The sequence below is a fragment of the Anolis sagrei genome, chromosome 4, assembly GCF_037176765.1.
Source record: "Anolis sagrei isolate rAnoSag1 chromosome 4, rAnoSag1.mat, whole genome shotgun sequence".
In the NCBI taxonomy this organism is placed as follows: domain Eukaryota; kingdom Metazoa; phylum Chordata; class Lepidosauria; order Squamata; family Dactyloidae; genus Anolis; species Anolis sagrei.
This window is the reverse complement of record NC_090024.1, coordinates 90,355,994-90,374,523: the sequence shown is the minus strand read 5'-3', so window position 1 is coordinate 90,374,523 and position 18,530 is coordinate 90,355,994. Positions and strand designations below refer to the sequence as shown.

The following is an 18,530-nucleotide window of genomic DNA, read 5'->3' as shown; positions in this document are numbered from 1 at the left end:
CAGTATTGACCCTGAGATCATCTGGGGAGGAACTGCACTCTCTTCCACTGCCATCTCAAGAATAGTTGGTGAGGACGAACGAGAGACCCTTTTCAGTGGTGGCCCCCCGGCTCTGGAACTCACTTCCTAGGAAGATCAAACAGGCTCCCACCTTGTCCTCCTTTCAGAGGGAATTAAAAACCTGCATGTTCTGTCGTGCCTTTGATTAGGCAGTTCACCAGTAAACTATCCAGTTCCTACTTTAAGCTTATTTCGGCCCTGTTATCAGCTACCTCAGAAGTGGAGTGGGCAGATCAAAAGACAACCTGGCAAAATGGCACTACCTAAAAGAATCCCACACCTTGTGTGACTGTGGAGCAGAACAGACTATTCTGTATCTGTATGCTTGTCCATTATGCCCTGCCTCATGTACAGAGGATGAATTGTTGGAAGCTACAGACAATCGTGTTGCTGTTACCCGTTTTTGCTCAAAAGGTATTTAGCCGGCTGCACTCCCTCTATTTTTATCAGTTTTATATTAATTTATGCAATGCTTTTGATATGAAATAAATAAATCAGCTACCTCGACACTTTCGGCAATAGTTTCCCCAGCCCTTGTTTCATCAGATTTCGGCACCTTCCATGGGCTCCTTTTAGGAATTATGGTACTCATTGAGCCTGAACTCAGCTATGTTCCCTTTATCTCAGCCATACTGTTGTATGATGTTGTTTTTGACTGTGTTTGTTTTATATTTTACTTGATTGATTTTAATTGTGTCTCTGTTTTTATCTGTAATTTTTGGGCTTGTACCTTGTAAGCCACCCCAAGTCCCTAAGGGGAGATGGTGGCGGAGTATAAAAATAAATTTATTACTTCTTCTTCTTCTTCTTCTTATTATTATTATTATTATTATTATTATTATTTCCTTATGTAGCTCCAAAGGCAGAAATAGGCAATCAGTTGCTTTGTAGCCAAGATAATATCGAATATTGATATTCAGAATTTTCTAGGCATGGAGGACTTTATTGGAGGTTGAATCCAAGAACAACCCCCCAAATATTTGTGTATGTATACAGATTTCCAAGTTGGATGGGAAATCAACATGATTGTTGCCTCAAAGGATTCTCACTGATGCAAGCAGAGATGGAGAAAGTAGCATCTCAGTACACCGGTCCAATGCGGCTTTCCTATTTTCTGTGGTTTGTAAGTACAAACAAAATTATTTAAAATGAACCTCTGGAATAAGTCTTTAAGAGTGACTCATAGTGATAACTGTACACCCCAAAATGAAGACATTGCTACCAACTGAAAGCTGCTCAGAACCTAAAAGAAATGTTCCCAGGGAGTATTTGTCAAATTCATGCACAGTAAAGAAACAACCACTGGAGATGCCCCTAGTTGCACATAAAAGAGGTGGATCCCATGACCATGGTGATCTGCTGCCATGTCACATGATAGCAGATCACTTACAGAAGGAGTAGAAATAGCATCTTGACTACCGCATGATTCCTACCTGTGATCCAGATGTAGGAGGGAAAGTAGTCCATGCCTAGCTGATGGAAATGTGCCATGAGAGGTGATAATACAAGTGCCATGAGAGGTGATAATGGAAGTTTCTGGTGCTTACATGCATCAAAACCGAAGTGTGAAAAAAGAGAAATATATTCCGGGCACAGGGATTGCTTAAAATGCTTTACAAATCTCATTCAGAGAGCTTTGTGGGGTTTTGTTTTTTTTAGCTCCTCCAATAACTTTGGGTAGATTTACTGTTTGTCTCCACTTGTTCCTGTGGGAATTTATGGCAGAAATGCAAACACCGTTTTGTCGGCACAGGTTTGGCAGCTTCTTATTATGGAATCTAGTTAAGAGGACCTTTTGGCCATTTGGCGATCTGAAATATTTTCTCAAGGCCCCTTCTACACCATAGAAATTAAAATGATTAAAATTAAATACAAAATTAAAATTATTATAATTAATTTTGGCATCAATCCTTACAAAATGAATTACAATAATTTTAATTTTGTATTTAATTTTAATAATTTTAATTTGTACAGTATAGAAGGGGAAATAAAAAATATTTCAGATTTCCAGATGGCCAAAGCGTCTTCTTCAAATATTGTTTAAAATATTAAAATAATATTAAAATATCTGGATGTATTAAATAATTTGAAAATCCAACAAATTTTGGTTTAAGTGCTTTTTAAGTAGTATATGAAAAAACCCAAGTAAAAGTCTGGAGACTAAGGGAGAGTGAAATATATTCAGAGCAAAGGGAAATTGCAAATAACATTTGAAAAAGGTACAGACTATATTTATGTATCCAGAAGCATGCAGTGGAAGTTTTTAATGGGAAATAGGCATTAGGAAACTATTAGGAGTGTAAATTAAAGGAAACAGGGCTGTTAAAATATACACACTACATTAAAGATTTAAATTAACACTAAGGGCGTAAGGTGTTAGCGAGAATAACTTCCAGTCTCATACATTACATTATGCCAAAATGAGAATTATCAAGAGCAAGTACAAAGAAAAAGAAAGAGACTTCTCTACAGCTCTACTTTGGAAATATGCCATGAAACAGTTCTGAAGGAGCTAGACCAATGGTTCCCAACCTTTGGTCCTCCAGGTGTTTTGGACTTCAATCCCCAGAAATTTCTGCCCGCTGACCAGGTGTTAGGAATTGTGGGTGCTGAAGTCCAAAACACTTGGAGAACTAAAGGTTGGGAACCAATAAAAGCTAGACTCACATACATACAAGTTGAGTATTCATTATCCAAAATGCTTGGGATCAGAAGTCTTTTAGAATATCTATATTTACGCAGTGAGATATCCTGGAGACGGGACCCAAGTCTCAACAAGAAATTAGTCTATATTTCATATATACAAGGGTTGAATGAAAAGTAATGCCTTGGGTTTGGATGGGAATATTTTAATAAATCAAGTGCAGAAATAATCCTTAGAATGTGCTCTTTAACTACCAATAGCCAAGCAAAGCACTAATGTGACCCACACGTTCTTGTGAAATGCCGATTATTCTTGAAATTTCTCTCTGAGTGATATGACGATTGTCCTGAACCAATCTGTCAACCTTTTGCTTGTGAAACTCGGTGGTTGCTGTCACAGGACGTCCAACTCTTTGTTTGTCATGCAAGTCAAATGTTCCCACCTCAACAGCTTTAAACTTACTTGCACGATGACGCACACTACTCACATCAACACAATCACCATAAACCCCTAGTGGCGCAGTGGGTTAAACCCCTGTGCTGGCAGGACTGAAGACCGACAGGTCACAGGTTCAAATTTGGGGAGAGGCAGGTGAGCTCCCTCTATCAGCTCCAGCTCCTTATACGGGGACATGAGAGAAGCCTCCCATAAGGATGATAAAAACATCAAATCATCTGGGTGTCCCTTGGGCAACCTCCTTGCAGACGGCCAATTCTCTCACACCAGAAGCGACTTGCAGTTTCTCAAGTCGCTCCTGACACGACAAAAAAACCAACAAAAAAAACCCCCATAAACCCAATCACCATGAATCTCCTTTGGGGTGACACCATCTGCTGTCAAGAATTCAATGACTGCACGTTGCTTAAGTTGCATTGATCGACCATCTGCACAGTGTTCCATTCTTCGCACTTTACCAACACAACCATTTAATGCTAAGGCTTCCTGCCAAAATGGAACTGTAGAGAAGAGTCTACTGAACAAGCCAGTTCCTGCTGCATACTAGTACTGCCAACTGTTGAGGAGTTACGAAGGTGGAGGCATTACTTTTCATTCAACCCTCATACCTTACAGACATATCTTGAAGGTAATTTTCACAATATTTTAAATAAGTTTGGGGACAAAACAAAGTTTATGTACCATCAGAAAGCAAAAGCGTCACTATCTCAGTCATCTATGTGAACAATTTTGGATTTTGGAGTATTTCAAATTTCAGAATTCCAGATAAGTAATGCTCAACTTGTAAATCATTTGATGACAATCTACAGTGAAATGAGTAAACCAAATCCTTTGAAAAACACTGCAATGTGAGGAAGCATAAAGATTCAATAAGCGGTATCTAATCTGCAATGGCTCGTTTACACATATGATTCAATATGAGATACCAAAGTGAGAACAATGTTCGTGAACCATTTAAGAGGGAAGAAACGTGGATCGGGGCATAAAGGTACTGTGTTGGACCCAATTATTTCTTGTACCTTGGACCGTGTGGAACAATGATCAGCATAAAATTCATGGAGGGAAAGAGAACATGCTTCAAAAAGAAGACAATTAAAAGTAATTCCTACCCCATTTGTTATCACATAATGGCATCCTGCCAATATATCTGAGGCTATCAGCAACCAGTACAGCAATGCCTGCAGGCAACTCTGCCTCGAAAATTAGTTTTCATGCAGACGTAGCACAGTAATTTTAAAAGGAAACAAGAAGTCGTGTTTCCCGAAGAAAAAAGCAGTATCTTGTTATAATAACTTGGCAAGGTTTGATGCCTTTACTCCATTAAGTTGTACAGTTGACCAAGTTCAGTGTTACAATATCCAATATATCTTGGCTCAAGGTCAGTAAAAGTGTATGCATAGCACGGGGAAAAGAACCAGGGAAAAGATATGGATACAAGCTGGACAGACACTGAGTCCATGGGGGGATTTGGAAAGCACTCATGTGCATACATACAAGGACATTTTGCACGTTCAGAGAATTTGTTTAGTAAAGCTATTTGCTGAAACAAAACGTACACCAGCGAAATAATTCAGTTTCTATTTGCCGTATTCTAACCTAGATTCACACCTACTTGAAATAAACCGGACTCAAATTGTATTGATAGCCATACATTTCCCCTGCCAAAATTGAAATTGGTACAAAAAGGAATTTCTTTCCATGTCTGGAGTATTTTGGAGGAGGGAAAGCTTGAAGGGGGAGGAAGAGGAGGGAAGTATCGAGCACCTTAATATGCTTTGTGGAACCCCAAGGGCTCCGCAAAGCACACTTTGAGAACCGCTGGCATAAACCTATCAGACCATTATTCCCTGTAATCTCATCAACACTCAATGGATGGCTCCCTACATCCAATCCTTCCTCTCCTTTGCAGTCCCGTGAGCGATCATGACTAAGTAAGGGAACTTTAAATGTCTCACAACACACACATGGGACACAGAAGAAAACATATGTTTCTGTGTGTTGTCAAAGGCTTTTATGGCCAGAACCACTGGATTGCTGTGAGTTTTCTGGGCTACATGGCCAAGTTTCAGAAGCATTCTCTTCTGATGTTTCAACCACATCTATGTTAGCTGACCCTGATTGTTTCTTGCTGGACCATTCTATGCTGGACCACTATAATAACTATCATGTCAAACTACATAGAGAAGCCACTGAAATCCACAAGCATGGGGACAAATTAAACATGAAAATGGACAAAATCTGGCTACCAATATTTTAAAAAAACCCTCTAAAATCAGAACAAAGAACAACTCTCCAAAAACAAGGGAATTCCAGACAAGAAACAATTGGGATCAGCCAACACCTCCCAACAAAGGATTTCCCCAGGCACGAAGCAATCAGGCCTAGAAGCTGGAAGGGCATTCAATGCTAATCAAGCCTGCTAATTGCAACATTCACACTTGCCTCAAACAGACAATATTTTTTCTCCCACCCTGGACATCCACAGATATATAAACCACACTTGCTTAGTTTCCAACATACCTCACAACCTCTGAGGATGCCTGCAACAGATGTGGGTGAAGTTTCAGGAAAGAATGCTTCTGGAACATGGCCATACAGCCTGGAAAACTCACAGCAATTTATTTTATTTATTTACTGTATTTATATACTGCCTTTATCACCCTGGGGGGACTCAAGGTGGTTTACAACATAGTAATGGCAAAAATTTGATGCCATCACACAGTACACAAAGAAATCATAGTAATTAATTACTACAAATATGTACTTATGAACAGCAACCCAATAACATGTTTGCTTTTTCCTTCTCCTTGGGGCCTGTTTTCCCCCAGCAGAGCCCAGCCCTGAAAACAATGGTGAGAGGATAGATAAGACTACTCCTTCACCGCTGATCTTGTGGCTGGACACCTCATCCTTCCTGATGCATTTTGGCCAAGACTTGCTTGATTTTAGAGCAGCTTTGCAAGCAGAATCTGAGAGACAGTAGCAGCACCCCCAATGAGACGGAAAAAGATATATATACAGAGGGGGGGGGGGGGGAGAGAGAGAGAGATTCTTTTTCTTTAGGGCTACCTATTAACAGTGCCGGCACAGAAAGCATATTGTGAATTATTTTCCAAAATCCACCCCAAAATATAGTGTGTCACTTGAACTGTGTATAAACATTGCAGCTCTGTCTTTTTAAATGATGTTTACTGTCTTTAAAAATACATTTTAAAGCTTTAAAGCCACTCAAAGCTATTCCTTGGAGTACGAATTGAAGCTGTGGGGAAGTTCCTCCTACATGCCATGGCTTTTATTTCAAGATCCTATATCAATACAATTGGACAGGCAAGTACCAGCTCTTGACCTTTCCTATCAGCTGCTGCTTATCAAAAAATGATGTAGTGTGTCATTTTCTGCCCTTTCCAGTCTGTGTTGTCACACCCTGTTGTCATGAGCTATCTCTTTTTTTATTTAAGTTTTTTTATTGAGTTTTGATAGAAGAAAAACTTGTTAATCATTGACTTTGAGCAATCCACACCTCTCCGGCATAGTCCTCCTGTTTCCCTTGTAGTAACCTTACATATCTAACTGCAATTAATTCTGCAAGACAGAGTTTGCCACCCGACAAATTTCATAGGGTTGTTGTACTCCAGGCCAAGAAGCCCTCTGACTTTAAACAGCTGAGTAAAATGCAAGCAGTTTATTGAAGATAATTAAAAGCAGTAGCAGTAAAAAGCAATCCACAAAAATAGGTAAATCCAATTAGGTAGAAAGGAAAGATAGGAACAACAAATCCAGGAAATAGTCCATCAGAGTTCATGACAACAAATACTGGAACTTCCAAGGCAAAACCCCAACACTTGAGCATGAATCAAACAAGCCACTGAAGCATGGAAATTACAAGGTACTTGATACAGGAATCTATTCAAAGCAAGGCTTCCAGGGACCAGGAAAGACGTCTTAACTCAATTCCAACGTTACTTTGACTATAGATTCTGTACTTGGCAATTTTATTCCCTAATCTACTCTATATCCCAAGTGGCCAGGAAAGGATTTCATCTCCGCCTTGACTCTGCAATCTGGTAGAGCACCTGAGAGCCTGGTTTGTTTCTGTTTTTTGTTTTGATGACTGCAAACATTTCTCCTATCTACTGGCTCATTAATTTCTGCAGCTGACTCAGGTGCCAAGCCTTTCTCAGGCTCAAAGCTTTGGGAATTCTCTGGTAGTAATTCAGGCCCAGGGAACAGACCATCATCCCCAAACCTTTCAGGAACATTCTCATCAGAAAAGTAATTTTGAACAGGAATCCCATTGTCATTCTCTGAATCTAGAGGAACCTCATCATTAGACACATGAACCTCATTATCACTCCCAACATCCAGAGTACTCTGATCATTAGACACAATCACAGGCTGAACTCCAGTAAGGGTTTTCTTAGGCAAAGAAGACTCAAAAGGGGTTTTGAAGGAGAGAAATTCCAATGAGAGCCAGTCCCATGTTTACCATAATACGCATTCTGTCCTTATAGCAAAAAGGGAAGATAAGGATTTATGGCTTAAGGGAATAGCCCCCCGTACTCGCTTTTCCACTGACTGAGCACCATGCCACTAGGACTGGCAACACGATCTTACTATCCTCATTAATGGTCTCTGAGAAGCAGAAAAATGCCAGGCCAATTAAATGCTAAAATACAGTAGGATATAAATGCCACAAGAATACTCCAAATAAAATATAGCAAGGAAGTAGTGAGATCATTAGGAGTTCTGGAAAATTCAACACTCATACATATAATTGCGAGACTTGCCCCCCACTCTATTAACAAGCAATGATCTTTTCCCAGTCTCCAAATAAAAGACTTGTAGGTAAGTAGTTTTCCAAAATATTATCAGGCTTAAGGACCATTTTCTGAAATGCCTCAGTGGAAGAAAATCATTCTGCAGCACCTTCAGAAAATTGTGTAGAGAAAACTAGTCAAGTATTGAATAACTGTTCAGCAGTTGCTAGGCAATTATAGGATCTGTGCCAAAATCACTGGATACTGGCAGGCAATTCAAAGGTGATAGGGTGAGACAGCAGATGAGGCTTCTGTCTAAATAATGACAATCAAATCAAAATGATCTTCTAACTCCTAAACTCATTTGAATGACCACTGATGACACTGGGGCTGTGGACATCACCATCACAGCAAAATAATGCTTGGGAAAAGAGCAGTAAGGCAAGAGCATGTGTATAATGAGGTTCAAGACACATAACCTGGGGGAGGTACGTGATCAAATTGTATTGCAATCTATATTTCAAATAGAATGCAATGAATGCAAACAAGGTTACATCTTGATTTAATATGCAATGTTTTCTAGTTCCCCCTTTTAACATTTTAAGGCATTTTGGAGGATTTTTTCAGGTCTCATGCAATTTTCTTCTCCATTCTAAGATTGCCCCCCTCCCAAAAAGAACAGGGAGTTTCAAAATTATGGACCCAATTTCAAAGCAGTATATCTCACAATGGGAATAGGTTACTATTACTATCTCAGTGTTTCTGAGGGTCCCCAGGTGTTTTGGGTCCCCAGGTGTTTTGGACTTCAGGTCCCAGAAATCCCAGCCAGTTTACCAGCTGTTAGGATTTCTGGGATTTGAAGGTGAAAACATTTGGGCATCCACAGGTTGAGAACCACTGAGCTATCCAGTTAAGTTTTGCTAACAGATTTGAGCCAGAAAAAAAATCTAACAAATAACTCCACAAATGGAGAATATTTTATTACATTTTATGTTATTGGGCAAATGACTGAGGCTAGGGGTGCCCATGCACTGGGAGAGACATCTATCACTAAACCTTTGAAACTCTGTGTCCCACCCTTTCAAATGGTAAGAGTTTAATTCTTGAGTGGTTTGTAATTGCAGAGATATAGTATCAAATCAAATCATTTATTTCGGTCATTGACCAGCACAGGAAATAGAGTCACATTTTCATACAAACTTGGTATGTTTGGTACATTACAAATATAAATATAACTACTAAAGCACAATATGGGCGAGGGAGCGGAAGGGAAGGGGAAACAGGGTAAAAACATACAATGCCCAGAGATATAGTAATTTTGAATGGGGTCTTTTTGAAACAACCTGAATTAAATAACAAAATTCACAGTAAAACAAGGCCTTCTCTTTCACTATAACAGGTAATGACAGCGTTATAAATTTTTCTCCTCCTGAGAAAAATCTATAATACCACAAAGGACCACCACCACAACCGATTCATAGAAAATCTGCTACAAAACAGGTGCTTTTTTGTTGAGTTCCAGGATCACAGAAGCAGATGACAAAAGCAGAAGAACAGCCTGCCTCAGGGGAGTGTGCTTGCTCCATCCATGTTCAACATTTACACAAATGACCAGCCACTGCCAGAAGGGACAGAGAGTTTCATCTGTGCTGATGATCATGCCATCACAGGGAGCTTTGAAATGGTTGAACAGAAGCTGTCTGAAGCTTTAGGTGCTCTTACTGCCTATTACAGGGAAAAACAGCTGATTCCTAATCCATCTAAAACACAGACATGTGCTTTTCATCTTAAGAACAGACAAACATCTAAGGAATCCCACTGGAGCATTGCAGCACACCAAAATACCCGAAAGTCACTCTGGACCAAGCTTTGACTTACAAGAAGTACTGCTTGAATATCAAGCAGAAGGTGGGTGCTAGAAATAATATTATATGAAAGATGACTGGCTCATCCTGGGGATTGCAACCAGACACAGTTAAGACATCTGCCCTTGTGCATTTCCTACTCTGCTGCTAAGTATGCATGCCCAGTATGGAATGCATCTCACCACATTAAAACATTGGATGTGGTTCTTAATGAGACATGCCACATTATCAGAGGATGTCTTTGCCCTACATTGCTGGAGAAATTATACTGTTTAGCCAGTAATGCACCATCTGATATCTGTCAGAAAGTAGCAGCCAGCAATGAAAGGACCAAGGCATTGACATCTCCAGCCCATCCTCTGTTCGGATATCAGCCAACAAGCCAGTGTCTTAAATCAAGAAACAGCTTCCTAAAATCCACAGAGACACTCACAGGAACACCTCAGCAAGCGAGAGTCCAAAAGGGGCAGGCTAAAACCCAGAACCTCAATCTGTAGCTGAGACCAAATGAAAAACTCCCTCCTGGGCACACAGAAGACTGGGTGGCCTGGAAGGTGCTCTGGCACCACAAGATGCAGAGCCAATCTTATGAAACGGGGCTACAAAGTGGAGTCCACAACATGTGAGTGTGGAGAAGAGCAAACCACAGACAACCTACTATAATGTAGCCTGAGCCCCGCCACATGCACAATGGAGGACCTTCTCACAGCAACACCAAAGGCGCTCCAAGTGGCCAGCTTCTGGTCAAACAAAATCTAGCATAATGCCATTTTTTAAAAAAAAAACTTTGTTTGTGTCTTTTAAAATACTTTAAAACTGTACCGCTTCTGACATGATTAAAAAAACTGTTATTTTGAAATGAGAACTGGAGCTAAATTACTTTAAAAAAATAACTTTTCAATTACCCTGAACATGTCATTGACTGAGCTGGTAGGGAGGTGCCCCCCCCCCCCCCGGCCCTGTGTTTCTCTCAAGATACCACTACCAAGATGAAGAAGTTAAGATTGAATGCAAGGGGAGAAGAGTGTTCACCATATTCAAGGCAGAATTCCATCACTACCCCTTTCCTGTAGACATCAACCTATCATGCAATCCTTTTCTGGAAAATAAAACCAGCTCCCTAGACCACTACACTCAAAAATACCAGACTGGCCTTCTGCAATGTCATTTAACAATTTGGAAGCTTGAGACTTTTAAACAATTTTTAAGAATTAAAAAAATCCGAAAAATGTAGGAAAATAGTATGTATGATTGTAATATGACTAAAAAGGACTCATCAGTGGTAGATGCAGAGAGATGGTAAATATGGGTAGGGCTGAAAAGATAGCTAGGATAATATCTCATTGCCATGACATTGAACAAGACAAATTCACAAGGAAAGAAATAAAAATAACTGAACAAAATGGAACAATGACACTATGAACCTGGGCACTAAAAAGATATTGCTGGTCTCACTGAAACACTGTCAGTTAGCAGCCTTTTAGCAATGACAACATTGTGAAATATATTCAAGTTAACATGTGAAGCCACACGTTTTTATAGACTTCAAATGAGGAACAAGAAAGAACAGAAGTCCATATAGCAGTTGCCTTGTACCTTGTTCCGATGTCCAGCCAGCTTCCATAATCTTTAACCAGAAAGAAGAAGTGCTACGGGAAAAAGAGAGAGAAATTAAAAAACAGTTTTGTTCAGTACACAAACATTGCACAAGGAGAACGAAAAGGTTCAAATTCCTGCTTCAAGTTGCTCATTCACAGCATTGAACTCTTGAAGTAAAAGATGCCATGCAACAATATTGAACTGAACAACAAACAAATAAGGAAAGAGGTCTTCAGGGAAGTGGACCTGAACACGAGGAAAATCGGTTCAAATTCCTCTAAAATATGAACCCTCTGCACCCAGCTTGATTTTACAAGAGGATGTGTTTTCCAGAGCTTGGCAGAAGTACTCCTTTGGACTACAGTTCCCAGCATCTCTCAATCTGTATGACCAGTGACCATATTGATTGCAAATTCTAGAACACATCTCTTTTAAGGTCCAGTAAAAATGGCTGATAAATTCATTCACATCATCTCTGAGACCTCACTGCATTGGCTACTGCTTGCAGAAGCAGGACATCACCCATAATTGATTTCTTATTTCACAAGGGAGAGAAGGAGGAACGATTCCCCTTCTTAACTTCTTTGACCTCTGAGTGGTCTTTCTCAAGTCATTCCCCTTCGGCTATGTAAATCACTAACCAAAATGGTATTACTGATATAAAGTCCTGTGTGTAGTAAAGGACTATGCTGGGGTGCGAACAACGGCCTTCCAGATGTTGATCCCCAGTTGAAATGAAATGAAATGAATGGAAATGAAACTTTATTTATAGCCTGCCCTATCTCCCCGAAGGAACTCAGGGAGGCTCACAACAAAATACACAATGCCGACAGTAATATGTAAACAAATCAAGAACACCTCAGTAAATTATAAACTGACATAAATAAACAAGACATAAAATAATCCAAATAATTACTAACATATTAAATACTTAAACTATCATTTAAAATCTCTAAAATTAGGATGCAATTGTTGGGAGAGAGATGGAAAACAGCAATTTAACTAGGTGGATGCTAGCAGGTAGGCAAGGTACAAATAGATGTACTGAATCCTCCCCCTCTCCGAAAGCTAAATTGCATAAGTATGCTTTTCATAGCTTTTTGAAGGAGAGGAGAGAGAAGGCCATTTTTAACTCTTTAGGGAGGGCTTTCCAGAAGTGGGGAACAATCACGGAGAAGGCCCTTTTTCTCATTCCCACCAGCTGCGCTTAAGACAGGGGTGGAACCAAGAGGAGGGCCTCCTTGGCTCATGTTGGTTTATATAGAGAGATGTGGTCTTTCAAGTAGTCTCACTAAATCCAGACATTATAGCTACTGACAGTGAGCTATAGCCCAATAAACATCAAGGGTGTGGGGCACAGCTTTCCACACTTCATGTTCCCTAGTAAAATCTATTTTCGGTGCACCCTCCTACTTTTAATAGGATAAATGTTACCTTCTGAATTGGCAATATATACAGGAGAATTTACCTAGAATCTTTCAACATTTAATTGTAAGTATTTCCTCCTATGTGTTGGATTCTGCACCAAGTCAAACAACTGTCATGCTATTTTAACAACTTCTTTATTTTAAAAATTAAATTGAATGAACTGATTTTCTGGGTTGGCATTTTTAAAATACATTTCCGGATTGAAAACTGAAAAAGGTCACAAACTCCTTTCATTCTCACTCCCTCCCTCCATTTTATTGGTTAATTACTCTGTAATTAAACTTATTATAGCCTCTGGTATCTACCATTAGATATGTTTCTTGTATTTAGTTTCATTTTGTGATATAACAAAGGTAGAAGCTGTTGTCACTTCAACTAAATTCTCCAGGGAAATTACAGGATGTGAAAAAATAAAATAACATAACCTTTTCCCCTACATCTCTGAAAACGTATCTCTTCAAACCATGTAACAGCATATACATATATTGCAGCCAATGAACATGATTTTGAGGAAAACACATAGTTTTTCATTTAAAAATATGACATTTAATCATTCTTGATCCTGATTTAAACAGTGGGTCTCTATCCTAGCTCAGACTGTGTACATGAATAGCATCATTTATGCCTCCTTGGGTCTCCTTCCCCAACTTTTTACTTGGTTATTCTGACATTTCCTTTGAAAAATGAGGCCAGACCATGACATATTTTTTCTTTTGTTCTGAAGGCAGGGAAGAAAAGGATGAAAAATTAAACTAGGCACCCAGGTACATCTGGCATTCCCTTTCACTCAGCCTTGAACATTTGGTATGAAGTAGATGAAAACCTAGCATTGCTAACTTAAAAATAGCACCGTGGAAGAACCGAAGTAATAAAGATTACGTCTCTTCAGATACATTCATTACATGATGTACAAAGGATTGTGAAAGGAGGGGGATTCCTATCTACAATTTATGCAGGGTTTCAATTCAGCTTCCTGTCCCAGTTCTAGAAACTTTGAAGTCTGAAACTAATTCAGATATCTCTTCACTGAATTAGCAGAGCTCCCTGGGTTTTGATCTTATTTGTACAGAACGTCCAACAGTAGCTTACCAAAGCCATGATGTCTGAAATCACAAGAACAATGAGGAAAAGCCTGGGGAAAGAGAGCGAGAACAAGAGCACAGGTCAGAGGAGGAACATAACTCATAGTTCAATAGTGCAACAACAAAGCTTCTCAGAATTCCAAGAATATGACAAAATGTATTTGAGAAGCACACAGCTACTCTTCTTTGATCTGTTTTCCTTTTGTTCCTTGTCTTAGGATTGTAGGTGTTAGCCATTCTATATTTTAACCATCACATTACCAAACTCTCATTAAGGGAAGGTGAATTTCATGACCTTTTAAAATTATAACTATGGAGCCAACTTCCCTTTTTGTTATTATATGCTTTCAACTTGTTTCAGACATCTGGCAATCCTAAGGCAATCCTATTATATTTGTATGTATTTTATGTTCATATTTTTGGCACTGTTGTACCCCGCCTTGAGCTGTAAGGAGAGGCGGGTAACAAAAATGTATTATGATGATAGGGTTTTCTTGGCAATACTTGTTTAGAGAGGGCTGTTTTTGCCCTCCTCTGTAGTTTAGAAAGTATGACTTGCTCATGACCATCCAGTGAGTTTCAATGGATAAGTGAGTCACAGTGGTGGGGCATTGGGTATAAGTCATATTTTTTACTTTCCTAAACCCCTTGAAAGAAAGAAAGATATAAATAAATCAATATAATAGAAAATGAAACATTATAAGTAAGTCAATATAATAGAAAGTGAAACATTATATGTTCTGACAGCTTACCTGTCCGAACGTATCTCCCTCTATGATCGACCTCCAAGGTTAAGTTCAATGGGGGAGGCCCTGCTCTCGGTCCCACCTCCTTTGCAGGTAGAGACAAGAGACAGGGCTTTCTCAGTGGTGGCCCCTCATCTATGGAACTCCCTCCCCAGCGAAATTAGAACAGCCCCCTCTCTCCTGATCTTCAGGAGAAAAACTTCAAATGTGCCTTTGGGACCAAGCCTTTGATCAATAAGTTGAGCAGTGCAATAAGGGATATGAATTAATACGATTGACAAATGGAATGGCCCTGGGTTGTGATTTAGATTGTGTGGTTTTAATTGATGTTTTAATAACTGATGTTTTTAACTACATGGATTTCAATGTATTTGTTTATTTTATGGACATCTATATGTCCATAAAAACCGCCTTGAGTCGCCTCCAGGCTGAGAAAGGCGGTATATAAATATGGTAAATAAATATGTAATGGTATTGAATTGTTGCCTGTTTTAAAGCCGCTCCGAGTACCCTGCGGGGTGAGATGGGTGGCGTACAAATGCAGTTAATATTATATGTGTGTGTGTATCACAAAACAGCTTTTCATTATTTTGCATGATTTTCATCTCCATCTTACACAACTGAAAATAGCTTTTGGGATCTTAACCTATACCTGGAGCCCAAAACCTGATTCTCCAGGTGTTGCTGGACTCCCTCTTCCATCTTTCCTAAACATTGACTAAGCTGTCTGGGGCAAATGGGAGCTGAGAATTCAAAAACATCTAGAGTGCCACAAGTTGCTCCATTTCTGACCTACAATTTTTGGGGAAACTCCTACTAAGATCTCATACAGAGCTAACCTGCCATTCACAGTTCCAATATCCCTCAAGGGTAACTAGGCTGCACCAATTTTTATTTGTTCTGCACTGATAAGGCAGAAACTCTTTAGTGAAAACCATTCAATTATAAGTCTCTATCGGGTTCATGAATGACTGAATGCATGACTTCTACTTAGCCCTAAGGCACAAGACATAGGTATCCAAGTCTTTGGTAGCCAAGACCATTTCTGTTTGGAAATGCACATTTCCGTGAGTGCAATGGACTATGAGCAAGTGAAATAAAATATAACTAAAGACTGTTTCATTATCTTTATCTTTTCATTAAGCGATTGAAATATTAGGCTAAGTGAGCACTACCCTAAATTGCTAATGACTGGTTTTGTCAGGGACTTGAACTAAAATAATTCTGCAAACAGCTGACCTAGTAGCAGGGAGAAGAGATGAGTCATTAACTGTAATAATAATTTAATTCCTAAGAATTATAATTGGAAGACTACTATCAGTTATGGTGTGAAATTTCATTAAAATGTGCTAGATCATGGCACTAAGCAAATCACAATCACTTCTAATAAATGAGTTCCTTCTAAGAAAAAACAGACTCTGATCATATGATCAAGAATCAAGCATAGTAAATTAATAGTACCTTACAAAGGACCCCTTCCAGCTCTATGATTCTACAATTGCCAAAATGTGACAAATATAGTTGCTGCATATTAACTTTTAAGCTTATTTACCTGAAACAAAGCAGATGTATAACTAGATCCTATCATGTTTCTCAAAGTGTTGTCAAAACACTGAGGGATGATCTCACAGAGACATAACTCATCAACTAATAAGACAGCGGGAAATCGCCCATAAGAACCTTCACTCTTTCATGGTTTATATCACATTCAAAATCATTAGCAGCAACCACAGGGGAAAAACTTCCATTAAACATGAGGCTATTCCTAACTTTAGCTTCCCCTTACTGAAATGTGATTATCCTGTGTTACAGAATACAGATGGTAGGGAACAACAAGAACAGACAGCACTAATGATAGCCTTGATTGGACTGAAACAATGATCAAACACCTATCCGGCAATAGCCATCACAGAACAAAAAGAAAATCCATCCAAAACATATGATGTGACTTCTCTATAAATGGAGGCCCATATGCCAAAGCATGTTTTGAGCAGTCTCCCCTGCTTAATGAACAGGAAGAATGGATCCTGTGAAATGAAAAGCCATGTGAATGGTTGGTCCTCCTCCACCATGCTGTTCCGCACTCCATCCCTAAAGTGCATGAACCATGCCCAGATATAGTTCTAGTGACGGATAATATCAGATTCAAATACAGTCATCTGTATTTGAATTACCTGGGAAGGAATCCCACAGCACACCCGAATACCTGGGAGTTACCCTGGACCATTCTCTGACCTTCAAGAAGCACTGCCTGAATATCAAGCAAAACTTGGGTGCTAGAAACAATATCATACGAAAGCTGACTGGCACAACCTGGGGATCACAACCAGATACAGTGAAGACATCTGCCCTTGCGCTATGCTACTCTGCTGCTGAGTATGAATGCCCAGTGCGGAACACATCTCACCACCACTGGATGTGGCTCTTAAAGAGACATGCCGTATTATCATGGGGTGTCTGCGCCCTACACCACTGGAGAAATTACACTGTTTAGCTGGTATTCCACCACCTGACATCCGCCGGGAAGTAGCAAGCAATAGTGAAAGGACCAAGGCAGTGACATCTCCAGCCCATCCCCTGTTCGGATATCAGCCAGCACGCCAACACCTTAAGTCAAGAAATAGTTTTCTATGATCTACAGAGACGCTTGCTGGAACACCTCAGCAAGCAAGAGTCCAAAAGTGGCAGGCTAAAACCCAGAACCTCAATCAATGGCAGGTACCAAATGAGAGACTCCTGGGCACACATAAAACAGGGTGAATTGGAAGGTGCTAAACAGACTGCACTGTGGCACCATGAGATGCAGAGCCAACCTTAAGAAATGGGGCTACAAAGTGGAGTCCACGACATGCGAGTGTGGAGAAGAGCAAACCACTCACCACCTATTACAATGCAGTCTGCGCCCTGCCACATGCACAAAGGAGGACCTTCTTATAGCAACACCAGAGGTACTCCAAGTGGCCAGCTACTGGTCAAAGGACATTTAATATAATGCCAAGTTTTCAAACTTTGTGTGTATGTGCGTTTGTTTGTTTTTTTTAAAAAAAAATACAATATGATGTTTCGTTTGCTACTGATACAATAAATAAATAAACAGCTCTTTGTATCCAAAGGCTACCAAAGGCTCACTGAATTTGTATAGTTGGGATGTACCATTTTAGACTACAAGGGGGGGGGGGCTGTTCTGCCATCTATCACAGAATGACAAAATCACACAGCCTAACTGGTAATTCAGAGGATAGCTTCTAAATGTTGTTAGATCACAGTTCTCACCAGCCCCTAGTCACCTTAGCTAATTATGAATGATAATGGGAGCTATACTTTTAACAACATGTAATGGGATAGTTTCCATCCTTAGGTTACAATCCAACATCATGACTAGATTCCTGTTAATTCCAACTACAGTAGATCCATTCAATCAATTGCTGAACAACGAGTCCACTTCATTGATTCAATGGGTCTCCTCGAGTCAGGAGTATCAATAGGATTTAGGCCAATATATTCAATACAGTACACTCGGAAAATAGATGCTTACAAAAGCAGTCACAATTAGGTCACTGGAGAGCCTGGTTTAAACAATCTTTTGTTTCATGATCACAGATCTGATAAGTTCCATTTTTTTCCAAGAAGGACAATATAGATAATTGCACTCAACACAAAGCAGAGGACTGTTTTACTCATATCCCATAACGAACCCTGAAAAAAGTGCTGCTTCAGTAAAATCATTTATTGTACCTTTTAGACGATAATTGGGTAGTGACTTGCACAGCTTCAAACGCACACGACACAAGAACAAAGGGGATTGCAATCTGTTGAAGACACAAAATGACATCAACCTAATGGCAATTTCTCAATAAACCAAAGTGCAGAAAGCACCAAGAGTTGCTAGTTTT

The 18,530-nt window shown here is 39.6% G+C and overlaps 1 protein-coding gene across 2 annotated transcripts in view; it reads right to left on the bottom strand.

The window, feature by feature from the left end:
- The window catches only part of PIGN (phosphatidylinositol glycan anchor biosynthesis class N), a 123,691-nt gene that overhangs the window by 9,880 nt on the left and 95,281 nt on the right, over positions 1-18,530 (bottom strand). Inside the window, exons 26-28 of one of the 2 annotated variants that reach the window (XM_060774706.2) lie at positions 18,373-18,446; positions 13,899-13,941; positions 11,379-11,431 (exon numbers count right to left, since the gene is read on the bottom strand). In XM_060774706.2, the coding sequence (XP_060630689.2) occupies positions 11,379-11,431; positions 13,899-13,941; positions 18,373-18,446 (170 nt within the window). The remainder of the gene's footprint in view (positions 1-11,378; positions 11,432-13,898; positions 13,942-18,372; positions 18,447-18,530) is intronic. The other variant, XM_067467529.1, reaches the window with a different exon arrangement.